Source organism: Callionymus lyra, chromosome 3, assembly GCF_982586985.1.
Source record: "Callionymus lyra chromosome 3, fCalLyr1.hap1.1, whole genome shotgun sequence".
Lineage (NCBI taxonomy): Eukaryota > Metazoa > Chordata > Actinopteri > Syngnathiformes > Callionymidae > Callionymus > Callionymus lyra.
Window position 1 is genome coordinate 21,270,095 of NC_141820.1, and position 18,162 is coordinate 21,288,256.

The 18,162-nt window shown below is 39.6% G+C and overlaps 1 protein-coding gene across 1 annotated transcript; it reads right to left on the reverse strand.

Moving 5' to 3' along the window:
* Positions 1-375: 375 nt before the first annotated feature.
* dyrk2 (dual-specificity tyrosine-(Y)-phosphorylation regulated kinase 2) lies at positions 376-17,713 on the reverse strand. Its single transcript, XM_087786986.1, has 7 exons — positions 17,565-17,713; positions 10,920-11,023; positions 6,498-6,840; positions 6,244-6,407; positions 5,613-6,002; positions 5,441-5,531; positions 376-4,915 (listed from the first exon to the last, which is right to left on the reverse strand). The coding sequence occupies exons 1-7, from the start codon at positions 17,602-17,604 to the stop codon at positions 4,284-4,286; spliced, it is 1,764 nt and encodes a 587-aa protein (XP_087643112.1). The 5' UTR covers positions 17,605-17,713; the 3' UTR covers positions 376-4,283.
* Positions 17,714-18,162: the final 449 nt, after the last annotated feature.

Consider the following 18,162-nt stretch of genomic DNA (forward strand, 5'->3'; position numbering starts at 1 on the left):
ATTGAATTTGTCCTGGGAAATCCTGTTGCAAAGAAACAGGATTTTAAAACCTTCAACTCGACGCCAAGTTGTGAACTAGAGAAGGAAGCTAAAAGATTGTATATGAAGATGGAAGTGAGACACAGAGAGTGATTCAGGCATAACCCGCTAACACTCAGCATGACTAATCGTCGGCCTGTCGACTCCCACTCCATCATTATTTAAAATATGCCTCACTTGTCGACAACGTTCACATCCTGTAGGAAATCACAGCTTTCTGGCGTAGGCAGGTCTGAGTCTGTCCTCATAACACTTGTCAATATATGAACGGATGAGACAGAAATGTATACGCGTCATCGACATTTGCCCTCTCACAAAATAAAATTACAAAAAAAGTGATCAATAAAACATTTTATTAATAATAGTAATAATTTTCCACCACAATAAAATTTAACAAAGGCTCACTAAAAAAGTGTCGACTTCTGTGTTCTGTACAGTAGATACAGTACATTGTAAAACTCGCCGCACAGTGGCACAGCAGCGCTTTCACCCCCTCCAAAAAAACAAAAAAAACATTTTCACGTGACATACAGGTAAAATCCACAATAAAAACCCAGATGGCAAACTTTATAGAAATACAGCGCAGATTCATGCCAGCTATCTGTAATCTGCACAAACCTTCAAGGATAAATAAGCGAGAAGTCCATCTCGCTAGGTGGGCGATGAGCTAGCACGCTAGCTACTTTTTTCATTGCCCTTTTTAGCAGAAAATGTCCTATTAATGCTACCAGGAGGTCGTTTTACATTATTTTATTTTTTTTTGTTTTAAACAGTGGCTTTGTTACACTGGATTTTCTTTTTTTTTGACAAATTAAAAAAAGGACACTGTCTTTGTTTGACTTGCTTTGTACTTTCGGTTTGTCGTTTTGAGCTAGCCATGTTCAAGCGTTGTAAAGGAATGCACTTTGGTAAGATAAACCAAATGCCCTGTGTTAGTCACAAAAAAAAATAAAAATAGTAACAGCAATAATGATGAGAACTGAGCCGTCTGAGGTACCAACTTGGGAAAAAAAAAAAGATGCTAAGAGTCACTTGCTATAAAGCCCTGCACGGGCTCCTGTGGAGCTAAGAGTAGCGTTAGCATCACCGTAGAAAAACGTGCGTCAGTGCAGCAGCTAGTGTCAGGTGCTAGCAGTTGATAGGCTAGTGTTAGCTTAGCCCTGTCATCGACGACAGCCGGCTGATATGCGTCTGTATATTGTGCGGCCATGTTATTCCACCAAAACACAGATGTATGCGTCGGTTTGATTTGGTTAATAACCATCCGTTGTTGGCGATGTGTCCTTTACTGTAAACATTATCAATGAAGGATGAACACAAAATGTCTGCATATTGTTTCCTTAAACCATCAAGTCTTAAAAATAAGAAAACGATTGGTTCTGAATAAGATATTGAGAATAAGTGGGAAATGTTCTTGGTGTGGAAAAATACTTGAATTTGACTTGGAAATAAAAACGGTTGACGCATTTCGAAGTGATGTTAATTGGCAACTTCTGTTGGCCACTAAACAACTAACTGACACCATGAGTGACGGGTGACCTGTTCAGAGTCACGACAGTTACTCTTAATAACTGCCTCACGCAAAGAACTAGTAGTTTAACAGAAAACAAAGAGCGTCGAGGAGGTGCAACATGTGGGAGGTATATCCTGATGTGGTGCGTTCATTAAAAGCAAGAGAAATTCATCTTTTTTTCGGTTCATGTACGATTTTTGATTCCACATAAACAACCAACCCATCACTCAAGCGGTTCTAAAAAACATGGCAAACAATTTATAAACCCATTGACTGTGGAATAAAGACAATGAAGCTGCATTAAAAAAAAAATTAGGGGGGAAAAAAGCTAATGGACAGAAAATTCAGGGCAAAAAGAAAGCTTTCTGCATTACCGCTCATTTTTTTTTTTCAAGTGAAGTTCAGAGATCATGTGAGGGTGTCTTTGGATACTGCTAAACAAAAACAAACAGTTGATCAGCTCACTGATTTTGGCGGCTTAACTGTCTTCAAATAGCCATGTGGGTTTAGGTTTAAGTGTTCTTCGCAATCTTTTCGAAAAGTGTGTGTGTGTGACTTGGCGATGAGATACTGAAGGCACAAAGTTACGACTCTCAGCACTCCCGTCTAACAAAAACGATATTAAAAAAAACAAACAAATCTTTAGAAAAAAAAAACAAAAAAAAACAAACATTTTTTTCAGAGGCGGCCCGTGAGCCCCGCCTCCTCCGCGTCATGTCTCTGGGTCCAGGAGGGGGCGGGACTTCCCCTGAGATGAGAGGAGTAGGTAGTGTCTTCCATATCAGTTCCTTCGGTGCACTTTGTCGCTGCCGTTAGTTATCCAACAGTGTGCTACTTTTCATCACGGTAACAACCAGCTCCATTGTCATCCTCCTCCTCTTCATCGTCGTCGTCGTCGTCGTCTGATAGTGACTTAAAAATCGGCGTGTGTTCAGACAACTTTTGTGTGTTGATGTGTGTGCGCATGTGAGGGAACAAGCTTTAAAAAAAAAAAAAGGGAAAAATAATTGCACATCCACACTGCTACATACAAACTGACACACACTCACACATTCAAGTATAAACTGCACATCGTAGTAAATACGTAGATTAATAAATATTAAAGATAGGAAATAAATAAGAGACATTTTTTGTAACACCTTAGCGTCACATTGTTATAAGAACCAATACTGACCCTTTGACTACAGGCCTGACCGACATTTCTTGTTAAAATAACAGTCCACTTCATTGTATCTCTTATCTCGACACGCATGTACATGTACACGTCACACCAGTGAAATTAAGTTTTAAAAAACTGTAATTGAACGCATTCTTATCTTTTCCCAGGAAATATTTGCATAGCTAAATCTGTCCCAACCAACCACATGCAACATTTTTTATGAGCCTTCCAATCAAGTGTTTTTAAACAAAAACATTAATGATTGAAAAAACTCTGTGTGCCAGGGTCCCGTCATGATTCCGTGTGGAAATATTTGTTTACATCTCCACCACATTATCACGACCCTTGACAATCTTCACTTAAGAAAGCTCATATATTACAAAAACTTCCAGTGTTGTTGATGTCTCCCTCCGAGCTCAAACTTCTACTTTATCAATGGCTTGATGTAGTAAACTTTTCCAGGAACACACTTTTATTTTAACGACAAAACCATCATCAACCCATCGACTTTCCTCTCCTCATATTTTAACCTTTTCTTAATCCAACTTCCTCTGAACTTTCACACCCTTATTTTACCAGTGAATCTTATAAACAATGATTGGTTGGCAAATTACATTTTTTTCAATTTTCTTTTTTTACTGGGATGCGTTTTTACAGTTCTTTCACAACCATCAATTCACATCTTACTCTTTTTGAGGCTCATTTAACACAACATAATCATACTCTTCGTTTCCTCTCCAGGCTGCATTTTCAAGTTCAAACCCTGCTTTTCTGTCTGTGCTTTTAAGGCCCGGCAGTGGAGAGCTTACATGATATGGTCAAAAAACTAAGGCTCGTCAGCAGACGCCCCCGACAAAAAGGCAAATACTGAGCCAACTATTGCTAGCTCAAGTTTGCTTACTGCTGGTCTTGTAAGAAGATAAAAAAGGTGAGATTCGTTAGTAGCAAGTCAGTTCACAGTTAACAGGCTAAAGGCTAACATGGTCATCAAAGCTAGATCAGAAGGAAAAAAAAAAACGTGCCGATCATGGCGACGTATTCTTAAAACTGTAAACTGACGATTGCGAGGATTCACCTGACTTGTTAGCAACAAAGAGCCCCAGACACCATTAATATTAAGATAGTAAAAGTATGTTTGGTGTCTAATCATTTTGCTCCAAGATACAAATTATGTCTAAAAAACATTTTAAAAAGCCTTGTTCCCTCCGTCAGCACCATGGCGTATTTGAGTGTGGTGTTTGTGTAGCTACAAAGTGTTGTGTGATTGTCTGTGCAGCCAAACTTTTTTTCCTCGGGTTTCGAACCACAATTGTCGCCTCCTGACAAGGGCTGCTAGAGTGAGGAGTCTGAACCCACTGTAACGTTTCCTTCCTGCTTCCTTGTGTGTGTGACCCCACCACAGCTGGTCAGTTGTGTTACCATGACTTAGTCCTTGACGCACCCCGATGCTGTGACAGCCACCTCTCCGAGATTAAAACAAAAAAAACAACTTGAAACCGGACTGACCAGTTTTATCAGCTCCCGTTGGAAGCTTGACACATGTCCCGCCACAGCAGCAGGATGCGCTCACGCTCAACTGACCAGCTTGGGCAGAACTGTCCGAGGCTGGATATTCCCATTGGCATCCGTGATGGCTGCCAAGTTAGTCCTGGTTTTGGTGGAGGATGACGTCGTGGAGGAGCTGGTAGCCAGTTTGGAGATTGAGGTGATGGTACCTTCTCGTTTGGATGAGGCACTCTTGTCGCCAGTGGTGGTTCCCGTCGGTGGTTTGGGGAGACGCCGCCTGAGCCAGGGGTGCCGCAGCGCCTGGCCCGGCGTCATCCTCAGTGCCGGGTCCCACTCCAGACACTGTTTCAGGAAGTCCAGAAACAACGGATCATCGCAGCCCTTCAGAGCTGCGCTCCAGTCTTTGCTGCATGGGGGACCGCGTACCTTCCCCCGACGAGAGCGCCCCCCGTTCAGCACGGTGGAGCCGTCGGGCAGCGTGGTGACAGTGCAGTACCTGGGGTAGCCTTTGGATGACACAAAGTTCTTTGCCCGCTTTGAGGCATCGAGCAACTTCTGGCTGGGCATACCCAGGAGCTCAATGATGCAGGCCAGCTGATCGGCTTCATCTTCACCCGGCAACAGGGGGCAGCCCGTTAGCAGCTCAGCAAGTATGCAACCCAGAGACCACATGTCTATAGGCATCCCGTACCTGGAACCTGAGAAGAGGAAAGAAAATTACCTTTATATGACATCTTCACCATTGTGTACCATCACACCTTCTTTAATCAGTTAACCTGTGATTGGCACTTGAGGTCAACCAAGTGCAAGACTTGCGGTAAAAATAACAGTAAAAATGATTTTCACAAGTGTTTGATCAAGATCATGATTTAAGAGACCTAGAGTATCAAGGTTCACATCAAGGACAAGTAAGTCAGGAGAAAATAATGGTTGCCTGTGTTGGCTTCTGTACCGCAAGTGAATCATTCCTGAAATCTCAAAGACCATCGAAAAACAGAAAAGAAAATACTGTTAAAGAATGTCTAACTAGACGATTAATTGGTCCTAGGCTTCGAGCTGAAGGACTAATATGTTGTTGGTTTGTGTTGTAGATCAGCAAAATGATGACTACAGGAGCCAACATTATCTATTTTACCATCTATAAGAATGAAATATCCACACAAAAGAATTCAGCCACTACCATCATCAGACTATTCTATGCATAGAAACATGGTTTCACTTACCGAGTATGACCTCTGGCGCCCGGTAGAACCTAGACTGGATGTATGTGTAAACTCTCTGATGCTCATAACAACTGGAGCCAAAATCAATGACCTGCAGAAAGAAAGAGTTGGACATTATTATCTTTCAACTTTAGGGTCTCAATACTAATGAGGTGCGGTGGGTGATGTCTACCTTAATGCCGCTGCGCCCCTGCTGCTTGAGCAGAATGTTCTCCGGCTTCAGGTCGCAGTGGATGATGCGGCTCTTGTGAAGCGAGTCCAGACACTGCAGGATGGAGTGGGCAAACTTCCTGACCAGCGGGAGGCTAAAGCCCTGGAACTTATTCTTCTTGATGAGCTCGTAGAGGTTCATGCTGAGGAGTTCGAAGGTCATGCAGATGTGGTTGCGGAAGGTGAAGTTCTCCAGCATGTGGATTACGTTCATGCTGGAGTCCTTGTCCTGCTTCCTCAGGTGTTCTAGTATTCGGATCTCCTCTGCCGCCTGCCGATGGAATCTCTTCTCGTTCCGGACCATTTTGAGGGCGACGTGGGTCTGCGTCTTGTGGTCAAACGCTTTCACAACCTTTAAGTAGGACACAAGAATCGATCAATTCAGTCATATAGGGAATCTTGCCACCGAGGAAGTTACTTATGTATAAATACATGAGTTTTAGACACTAGACCAGTTAGCACGTTTTCAAACTATGGAGAAACCAAAACAATTATTGAATGAACATTGAAACATTTTGTTTTGAACACCATAAGAAGTGGATTCAATAAAGACAATGGCACTCAAACACAAATGTAAAAACAGGGATCATTACCTGGCCAAAGCTGCCTTTGCCGATGACTTTAAGGACTTCAAAACGATACGATATGTGGTCATGTGGTATATGGATGTAAGAACCCTGATCGTCGTCATAACCGCCGTTGTTGGCTCCGCCCATGACTCCTGGCTTCTTCTTGGCATTTGGACCAACAAAATAAACTAGCACGAGAAAAGAATAAAAAGGTCAGAGTTAGTGTCAATAACTGACCTCTAAGACAACAGTGGTTATTAGAGGACCACACTGCTCACCCTCAGGATAGCTAAAAATCTCATGGTGCTCAAACGATGACATCTTGGGCATGAACTGCTTCATGGCCTGCTCTGGCGTCAGAGACGTGGGCTTTGGTTTTCCATCCGCCGACTTATTGGAGGTAGCGCTGCCCTGTCGGCCATGATGCTGTGGGTCCGAGGAGGCCGTGTGGCGGTCCGGCAGGGGCAGGCCGGGGCGTGTGGAGGTTAGCGGCGCCAGGCCGTTTGGCTGGGAGGTCAGGACTGGACGCCGGTTGGTGTTCTCCTCATACAGCTGTGTCACGTGGACCTGCGACTGTGATGACAGCTGGACGGCTTCCGACATGGCGACTTTAGAACCTCCCTGAGGGTTGGAAAAAAAAAAGAGATCAAGTTAACACTTGCCCATAAGCTCAGCCAATGCTGACATGACGTCAAGGAAATAGTCAGATCTTAAACATAGGTGCACATTTAACTCATTTTAGAGGGCAAATGAAACAGTCGTGTGTGGCATAAAACAAAGAGAAAATGTAATTCTTCACACATTAACAATTCCTAAAAAGTAAGCATGCATTAAAGTGGGTTTTATGGTTCTATACCAATGATTAAATATTAACTTTCTTGCGGTGCTGAAAGACTACACTTGTCATGCTTGGAAAAAAAAGATAAAAAATGTATACGTGTATACATCTATAAATGTATACCACAATTTTGAAAATGTGTAGAAAATACAGTTATTTGGAAAATTTGTTTACCCTATAACCCGAAAAAATTAAGTCTTTCCACCACAAGTTGTTGTATACAACAATATACTATAAACAAAGTGATAATGTTGTGAGGAACACAAATTATGTCAGATGAATTGATTAAATTATTAATAAGAATTTGATGTATAAGGGTTGAAAGCCTCCACAAGACACTTTGACCAAGTCTGGTTCGTAATAAACCAACATTTTAACAGGAACAAACACGATGGTTTTGAAAAACTGATTAACTTTCAGGAGAATACAATATTATTTTTGACAATTTTAACCAACTCATTTCCTACGTCTGTCTCCAACTCGGAGGCTATACTCTCTGAACAAAAGTTATAAACTGGGTTAAATTTGTGGTGAATACAGTAAATTGTCATTTTTAAAAGTGAGAACTTTCCTTCAGAGACCTTGCCTTATTACAAAGCATTAACGGTCGACTTTCACCAAGAAGCTGGGATTAACGTTCAAGTTAAAACACAAATTGAGAGTCAACAATTCAGAAAAATAAATAAATAATAACGATAAAAATAATAATAAAAAAGAGACACTATTCAAATGTTAACTGTTTAACTATTGGGGACCAACCCTGTTCTAGCAAACTGACAAACAGTCAGACGAGGACTCTGAAGCCAAAAAATGAATGATTGCAGCAAGCGATTAGATCAGTGCAACGCTATTTAAAACCTAAAACACTGCGTTGGCTCATTGTATCTTCAGGGTAATACATAAAATCAATTAGAGTAGACAGGCAAACAGATGAATCAATAGTAGGACTTGAGACTGAGGTCAGAGGCTAAACCAACAAGACGTCATTATGTTGTGTTCACACAACAAGCTCAAGATATCCTGGAGTCCCTGAGTGCATCTGGGTGACTACGATGAAGCGACCACATCTAGATAATTTATGCTCGTGAGTCAGCGCGTCTGGTGCACATGAGGTTATTCAATGATGTTGCTGTGGAGACAAACACACCTGCGTCCTTTCACATGACACACATGCATTCTGTTTCATTTCAGCGGCTCCTTTTACCCCGATGAACTTTCTTCAGGACAGCGAGTTAAAAAAAAAACCTTCCTCACCATCAACAACAGGAACAAACACTAGTTGTTTTTGTGTTAAACGCTACTAAAACAAGGGGCGACCACATGACTAAATAAGCCCTCTTATGCAGTTGATATTTTAAGTCAATTCAAACACAGCCACTGCTTGTATATTTAAACATTCATCTGGGTGATAAACTGTTATCATGCACAAATCAACAAAGGTGTGTGTGCTGAAGTCAAGTTTCTGGGACAACATTAGAAGTCACCTGACTGAAAGTTACAGACTACGAAAGTGTTAAGTTCTTTTGTCAACTTAAAATCTCACTCACCAGAAACTGTTAAAAATAATTGCGTGTTTGCAATGGGTATAAAATCCCTCACGAATAAATTAAATGATGCAACGTAAATGATCTGATAAAAAGTTTATCTAGTGGTTAAATTGTTCAGACATTATCTCAAAAAAAGTAAATGCAATGTGTCTTTTTCGGTTAAATATACAACAAACTTGCTGATTTGAAATTCTAGTTTTGTCCCAAATCAAAATACAGTATGTATTAAGTAGAAAAACATCCAGATCCCTAGCAGGAAATATTATTTCTTCTCATGTGACAATATCTGTGCAGTGTTTGTTTACATAGAGATTTTCTTATATTGACAAGTATGTTGACACCGGAGACCTGAGGGTTGTTTAAAACTTAAATAAAAGACCCATTTAGAGACACAGTAGATGTCTTTATATTGCCTTGATTAGAGACTCCTTGTCTTCAGATCTTTGAGATAAAATCCAATCTGTGAGTAATTGAAAGGAATTGTATTGAAGTATCCAAGGTTGTATAATAAAAGGCCCTTTCTCATTCTTTTTTTAACATAGTTTAAGCATTTAATGAAACATGCTTAGCATGTTTTGACTTACTACATATTTACATTTCATTTGAAAATGTGAATCATCATGTCTTCTTGATATAAAGTTTAAAAACTCTGGAAAAAGATCTTAATTTACAAGAAAGGTCTCTGGAAGTAAAAAAAAAAACAAACATGCAATAGGATGATGGAAAGGCCAAAACACCCAACGTCATATACTTGCACAAAATAGTACTACTCAAGTATGAAAACTGAACTGTTAACAGCTATTTTCCGCATTGCAAAATAAACTTAATACTGTAGTTCAAACAAGTTCACATTTTTGAGTAGAGCCGTTGACTTTTGTCAACTTTCTTGAGGTGAAACGTATCTTGTTAAATTCTTGAAATGGTAGAAAAGACACTGAGCAGAGTCATGAGCAACTTTACTAAGAAATCAAGAATCCCAATAAAGACACCCATTGTGGACTTTAAATGCTCATTAAATAATGTGACCTTTCTGCTATGTAGCGTTTTAAAAAGCAGAAAATGGAAGTTCACCATGTTAATTATGAACAATAATCCACTGTGCAAAAATGATGGATTACCGACGCCAGTGACGTAATAGGAACAATGACATCACTCATAAAGAGATATGAAGTTAGTGCTGCATCGGTAACTTTGTGATATCTTAGTCTTGAGTGTGTTTTACACCCCACTATAAACCAAACAGCTGTTTGGAGCAGCTGCTATTAATAGCCATGAGAGGTGCTGCTCAGGCAGATGGTCTTCTGTTAGCCTTCAAGAGCTAACGCTATCTGGCTAAAAATAATGAGCCACTTGTACTTTAGTGTATGTCATTACGTTTGGTCCTATTCTCCGACAACAGTTCCAAGTCAATCCATGACAACTTGCTCATACAGAAAGTGTGCCCTGTCATTTTAGTTGAACTTAAGAGTGAAGTCTGAACGCGTTTTAAATTATTTTAGTTACAGCTTGTTCAAGGGCAAAATCCAAATCACTGGGTTGTTTTTTTGCATGTGTTCCAGAATGGCTTCAGATTAAGGGGTGGACCGATTGTCTTACCAATTGACGATAACACTGATTTATAGAAAGGCCATGCGTTTTCAGTTTTTATCTCTGATGTATAGAGTTTTGTGTTTAGATTTTAAATATCCTATGCTCTTGAACGCAACAGGCGCCGAGAAAGTTGACAGACATTTGGTTTCTTCGAGTCTACATATCTATTGTTGATTTATGTTTAAGGAGTAATAACACCAAGTTCAGTTCATTATCATTCAATTTTTAATTTAATCAGAAAGACGTCTATGCCACAAAATCCGAGTCAAGAAAGTAAAGTTTGCTTTGAACGATAGGAACCTCTAAAATGTTGCCTTTTTTAAGTTATTTCTAATGTACAAAAATTCTAAAAAGTTTGTAACAGCTGTCAATTTGAGCATCTTTCCAGCTGTGATAATTTTTTCATAGTTAGTAAATAAAGGCTAGTGGAATACATTTGACTAATTAGCCATTACTTGACATGTAAGCATTATTAAAGAAAGCCCTGCAGTTATGTAATAAAAATACTACTTTTCTATCAATAGAACACATTTATCACGCAACTTTGCCAGCATCTAAAATATATTTTTAAACTGGAAAAAGAAGAAAGCATTTCCACAACAACAATTCTTCAATTGAAGCTCAACATTAATCTGAATGGAATTTCCCCAAACAACTGTTAGCCTATGAATCACCACTTTGAGCCTGAAACAAAGTGACACTGTAGTAGTACGAGTGTTATTTACCGCCAGGGGGTTGAGGTTGTTGTTGCGAAGCGGCGGCAGGGCTACAGGCGATGTCGTCTGGGAGCCGTTGTGACCAGGAGAGTAGACCGGCTCGCCCACTTTGCCTAAGAGACAAAACCAGTGTCAATAAATACTGAATATCAATATCAGCATGCCATGTCTAAAGATAGGCTCACAAACAAAGCAGCCGTTTGAGACATTCAAGGATAAAAATATCCACTTTGAAATTCATAATGAAGCGAGAAATTTCAAAAATAAAAATAATAAACTTGTCTCAATGTCCAAAGCATTTACTTTATCAATTATTTTAGTGTTTTCCATCTTTCAGCATGTGACCTAAAGTGATTTCTTTTTAAAAACGTGTTAGCTACACATCTAAAAAAGGATCCAGTCAGTCATAGTTGTAAATGGTAACTATGAGCGCCTAGAACTATGTCCATCAACCATTACATGATACAACGAAAGAAAAAACAAAACGTTTCCTTATTTACGTGAATAGGTCTTCCTAAAAATAGAAAACAATTGACGTACTGGGTAAGCCAAACCAGGAAGAAAAACAAACATTGCAAAGTGTTTTAACATGAGCTTCCGGACTGGAATGACTTCTACAATGATTCATATCTCGCTAGATCAGAAGTACCAATTTCTCCTTGTTTGAAATGATAAATAATTGGAATGTTATTATTAATTTGCTGAACATTTCCTTGCCTAATGAATCTTAAATCCTCCAGCCCCACAAAAAACACAAACAAATGGCACTTAAAATTTGTATCGGCAGCACCAAGTTAATTCTTTGAATCCAACAATGATCATTGCAGCTTATCCAAAGTTGGTTTGTAGCTTTACAACAGCAGACTCATTAAAGGGGCATCTTTGGACGTCATAAAATCCGTAGTGCAATTTCAACCAAACGTAATCATTTACAATTCCTAGAGGGAGTAAGTTAGGAGGCTAGATTTGGTCCCGGGAACTTCACTTTGAGACATGAGCCCTATACACATGCTCTTTAGTGGAATCCAAGTCATGCACAATAGTACACTTTTTTTTTTACTGGGGCATTTGTGTTAAACCCTCATTTGACCTACATTGTATATGATACTATACATTCCGTTTTCTGGGTTACTGTGTTAAAGGGTTCACTTTATCAACAGCCACGCCGTACCAAAAGGCGGTGTAGCTTGGGCAGGTTGACTCAGTTAAAGGAGGATAAAAGGTTTAAATTTAGACACATAATCCCTGACACACTGCCTGCATCCCTCCGTCACTGCCACTGCTCTGTGCAGCCACCCGTCCTTTAAACCATCACCTACAGATGTCAAAGGTTGGAGGTCACTGGTGAAACTCTTAATACAAACAGACACTTACAGGGTGATAAACACCACAGACTTGTCAATTCTACCCCATGACATCATTAGTCAAACATTATAGAAGAAGAACATATTCCACAAACACGCGAGTCCTTCTAAATTCTTGCAAAAGTCTTGATTAGATAAGCCGAGCAGACAGCTGACACGGACAGCCACGTGACCAAACAGTGCGAGAAAACAAAGAGCGGAGTGAGTCAGGAAACACAACTTGTTTGTCAGCGTCAGGTTAGACATTAAGAAACAGATGGGTATGAGTGGATTGCCCAGTCTTCGGAAGGCATGGGGACAGGTTTACCCTCTTCTACTTCAGTACAATTTCTATCACAAAAGGTACTTTTAAATTTGCAACACTGTTTCAGGAATTGTGAAAAACAATGTCAACACTTAATTTACAGTGCAAAAAATACACATTATAAACCAGACCGTAACACTTCTACATCTAGAATGAATATTATACATGACAGTTATAATCATATTCTCACAATAAAGTATAAAAACAAACAACCAGGTCGCTGTATATTTCCACAACATCATACTTAACAATATTAGCTACGAATAAGTCTGTTAAGACACTCAAGCAAACAGGGGCCATTCTTCAAGTCAATAGTTGAACGCATTTATTTAAACTTTTTAAAAGTTGACAACATCAATCTTTAGTGTCAAAGGTATCTTGGCTAACTGTGTGATAGTAGTTACTCTGTTGCGAAAAACAAGTTGTACGGGTACAGCCATACTTAAAGCAGTGCAGCCAAACGTTCAAGTTTACTTTGTCAAATTAATGGACGATAAAGAGCAATAATAATAATTTACTTAATTACTTTGCAACACATTGAGAGATTTCCAGATGTTTCCTATTAAGGTGTCAAAACATAATCAACCAAAAATACTCCATTTAACTCTCATTAGATCCGAGTAAAATGACCGTACAAGCCATTGGTGTATTATTACCACAGTGTTAAAATGTGGTAACCTACGTGTAAATGAGTCTCTTGGCAGACGTCTTCACTTCAAATGGGAAACATTAATTGACAGGTCATGGACTTACAGTCAAATCTGCTCATTTTACTAGGCCATTAAAAATAAATCTATATTCCTGACCGAGACTTCAGAGCATTTACATTTCTGATCGGGCAGCGGCTAAAAATATCGACACGTGACGGGGCAGCATCTGGTGTCGTTCACAGAAACCAACAGCTACAAGACGGCCGTGCCAGCGACGACTCCTGTCGAGTCCTCACCAGCTTCCTGTGTTCGTGCAGCAGTGAGCAGGTTCACGGGAGCAGACAGATGGCTACTGCTGCCGCTTTCCGCCTCTAATCTGAACCTTTGCCATAATCCTGCTAATAAGGACATCTCCAAGAGACGCGCTTAACAAGCCATCTAGTAAACAGTGGGATCTGAGGAAGTTTTCCTTTTTTAATTAGAAATATTACTAACACAGATTCTCTTCACTCTTGATCATTTGATGTTTTCCTTGGCCACCCCTTGAGGCTAGTTTTAGGTTAATTTTGCACGTAACTTTCTTGAAGCAATTTTAAAAAAAACATGGTGAGACTGAAACAAAATTATCAAATGGATAAGAAACTTATTCCAAAAAGGTATGGATAAATATTAGACAGAAAAAGGGACAGATTTCCTCTTCGTCTAACAACTGTGTAAGGATTACCCTAAAAGTAAGTCACTTCATGGCTGAAATGTCCCTTTAGTTAGAAGTTATTGATAAACAGGTGAGACGGTCTCTTCCTTTATTTTAATATCATACCGGGAGCTTATACATTTTTTAAGGACTTAGACGTTGGACTCTACACACAGTCCTTTGATACAAGAATCCTTCTTACTATTACTCAAAATACAGCAGCATATTACAAAATCAAACAGCTGGTATGCAATTTTCCACAAGGGTATAAATGTCAATGTCCCAAATTACTATTTGAATCTTCATTTGCCAGCATTTAATATATGAACTGTTTAACAAGATTTGATATGGTTTATAAACGAATTTGTCCTCATAATTAAATGTGACTGAAAAGATAGTTTCATCTAAAGCCCACAAATCTTTCAGACGGCTCCTCTAAATACTCGGTGTCGAGAGCTAACATTCGTCAGCCCACATGTGAAACATGAATGCAGATGAGTGTACTGTGGTACCACACAGGAAGTAATGACCCTTCAGTCCAGTTCAACAGTACGTGCCGGTAAAGTAGCTGAGCCCAAGAGCGGCCACAGTATTCCATGCTGCTGGATTCACAAATAACATGCTAACAGAGTGGAATAGCAGCTAGCTGAATGTGAACTCGACACCGCGCTGGAAATGCCAGAGAACAGGCGAGCACGCTCGGCATGCCGTTGGACAGGACGGGTGGGAAAAAGGCCCGGCAGCATAACTGCACACCCGCAACGATCCGACACACAGCATAGCTGGAAACACCAAACATCTCCACAGTAGCTTCAAAAAAACCATGAAAATTAATATATATACATTTATTAAACTATTTAACATTTTTAGTTGAAATAGGGGTGACATTTGTATCCTGGCTGAATTAAATACACCCTGTCAATTCACTATTTTAAAAACTGTACAGCGGGTCCTGGACACCCATTTAAAGCGACGACTCTGAATAGGAACCTTTATACTTGGGATATTTTGGTTGAGTGGGCATTCAAAGAGAAAACTGATCCAGTATCAGTCACCTCACACACATAAATCATTAATAAAGAGTGTCATTAATTCTAGATAGTGGTCTGGCATATACAGCTCTTTAACACGTTATAAGAAATTGTTGCCATTCAGATTTTTACTCAAATTGAATGGAGGAATGACGTGTTCCTTGAACACGCCATCTTGTAATTACATAAAGCAACCAATGCTGTTATATAATAAATTCCCAAATCTGAAATACAGTATATACAAACACTTCCGTTTACTTAGTGCCCAACGTGGATGCAGTAGTCACTGAATACATTTTTTTTTTTTTAGAACTTAGTCATGAGTTATGCACTGGAGATGTTTTGATAAAGATATCTCAAATATATTCACACCAAGTACAAGGTTAAACATTTTTGACATTCCTTAAATTGACATTGGTTTAAGTTCTACACTTAAACCAAAAAGCATCTTTTAATGGAGTCAGGATATACTAAATTATTAGCACGGACGTTAATAGTAGTATACATTTTTTGCAGTGTTAACGCAATACTGCATTAGCAATTCCCATGTGGCTGGGGTTAAATGGGAAAGAAAGTCGTAAAGGACTTGTATCTAAGGCTTCTATTGGTTAAGAGACCTTTGGAGTAAACCTTAATTGGTCCTCTTAACTGGTAGGAGGCAAGAACTTAAGAGGTTTTGACAACCATCCTGGAAACCAAACCAACCTTTAACAAGCAAAACCATGCCATCAACTCAGACTTTATGACTAAATTAAGAAAATTGCATTTTAAAGTGCTACAATTTAGTGATCAACATGACAACCATGTAGTCAAACACTGTGCTTTTTTTTTTCCATACAGTGGCATCCTGAAGTATGAGTGTTTCCGATCCACAAATATTTCAAGCCGCCCGTCTCAGTTTGTTTTGCCTTGAATTGAGAGATACAATTCAAGTTACCATCTAGTTTTAGTCACCAGTCAGTAACCGCTGCCGTGATAAACCTCTGGCTGCAGGTCACAATGTGCACATTTTTTCAAAACAAAGACAACCAGCTAAATAAGCAGCACGTGCAGAGGGTCCGCGGGGATAATGGTAGGAAGGAGAGAAACATTTTTGGCAATTTCAACAAGAAGCAATCTGCTGACACAAGGGTGTAATTGAAGTGACGAGCAACTTAAACTAAAATTGAGGAACGTCATTGAAAACTATTTTGTAGGACACATCGATGACACTTTTACATTGCGTAAGATTTTAAGATCTGGCAAAGCCTACCTATGATGTTATAACTAGAGCAAAGTGAGTCAAGCCAGATATATTTTTCCAAACAACTTGCTTCACAATCATTTGTCAGACATCCAAGACGACAATCATTTTGTTAACATTTTTGATTTGATTTTTTTTCTCTCCGATAAACCATAACTGAAAGTGACGCAAAGGTGTTTCGCCTGAAAAGTACATGTAAACAAGTCTTCTTTGTCGTCTCACCAAGACTTAATAGATCTAGAAAGACTAAATAGATAAGAGATGGATTGAGTTCATCGACCCAAGCTTGGATATTAAAACATATTCCCCTTTGTGTAAATTAAGGTGCTGTGACCATGTCCTCTCCCCACTGTGGGGTTAATAAAGTTATCTTATCAATGAATATTAAAACACTCACTGGTATCCATCTGTTTATTTTTTAAATCACAGTTTCCCAATTTTCAACACATATCACATTATTTAACTTGTATTTAAATTTATGAAAGCAACATGCCAGGATATAAATTATTTTTAATTACATATAATATAATAACCAATATCCCACAAATCACACTGCTTTCCGTCAAGTGTAAGTAGGTCAAACACATATTTGAAGCTACTCTTCTTTACACAGATTCACTGTTATGTTGCAGTCAAATATCACTCATGATGACTACAGTCCTCCATTGTCTGTACAAAAAAAAAGTAGGTTAAGGCTTGACTCCTTACGATGTAAACAAGAATAAAATGCTTGTTTCACATCCATTACCAGATAATTCAATTTTCCATGGACGCAAATCCCTTTATTTTTACACAGAAATGTCGTTCTATTTGGGAATCGTCGAGGTAGTACTTGTGCTCAGAGTGTATAGTTACGAAGGACGTCTTTAAAACCTCTGAATACGGACTTTTTCTAAACCAAAAATAGAAACCAATTGACCTCTGACTGAACTGAAGCTTGGTTTCTGTCTGCCGAGGACTCGAGGCCTAGAACTCACCCAGCAACCCAAGGAAAACAAACCGAACGACACCAAAAAAAACACCGCGTTGCTAACATCACCAGTGGTGTTGGAACAAGCGAATAAAAGACTCGGACAAAAAAATATAAACGGCGTTTTTTTGTTTGTTGTTGTGAAAAGAGCCACAAGAGGAGGAGGGGGAGCTAACAGCCACAACACGAATGCTAACGCTAGCTCCTGCTGTTTATGGGATTTAAGCACTTAAAGATAAGTACATCTCGAGCTTCAACTCGTCCAACTTCTACCTTCTACCTCGACGATATCTCACACAAATACTCGGTACATTTTCAGGTGAGAGTCAACCGGTGTGAGCTCGCTGCTGTGGCCGGGCTGAGGGGCACTCTTGGTGGGCTACACCGTCGGTACTCACCCGTCTGGAGGACCGAGGCTCCGGGCTTCTTGGTTAACATGGCGGCCGCTCCTCTCCTTTGGACGCAGACGATGAGAGCGCCTCCTCTTCCTCCACCTGTCGCTCCTCCTCTTCCTGCTGACGCTCCTCCTGCTCCTCCTCCTCCTCGTTCTAATCTGATGGACTGCTCTCCAAGGCTCTGACAGGGCGAGATTAGGAGTTTGGATAATTGATATTGCCATTAATCCAGCCATCTGTTTGCTTAACAATGACACATTGGACTGTCTTTCAATAATCCTGCAGGACTGGCATCTCTGGAGGAGTTGACGTGACTCATTCTAGGAAAATGTCCTGGTGGGTCCGGTCCTGATCTAGAACTATCAAACGTCCATCAATGTACTTTTATCTATTGTTGTTTTATGTATCAAAGACACCAAGTAAATGTTGGTAATATTATAAAAGGAGATTCAAGATCATTGATGATGATGAAAATGCATTTTTTTTGGATGCATTGTCTTGGATCTTGAATTTTTATATATCTTCATTCCCACGTTGAGTAAAAAAAACAAAAAAAGGTAAGTCATTTTTATTTGTATAGCGCTTTTCCAGACCAGGGTCA

Bases quoted from the DNA above. Each gene is read 5' to 3' on its own strand.
- dyrk2 (XM_087786986.1), bottom strand. From the start codon at position 17,604: ATGTTAACCAAGAAGCCCGGAGCCTCGGTCCTCCAGACGG. The intron at 11,024-17,564 runs GTGAGTACCGAC...TTTGTCTCTTAG, and splicing joins AGCCTCGGTCCTCCAGACGG to GCAAAGTGGGCGAGCCGGTC. The intron at 5,532-5,612 runs GTAGACATCACC...TTCTTTCTGCAG, and splicing joins AGGGGCGCAGCGGCATTAAG to GTCATTGATTTTGGCTCCAG.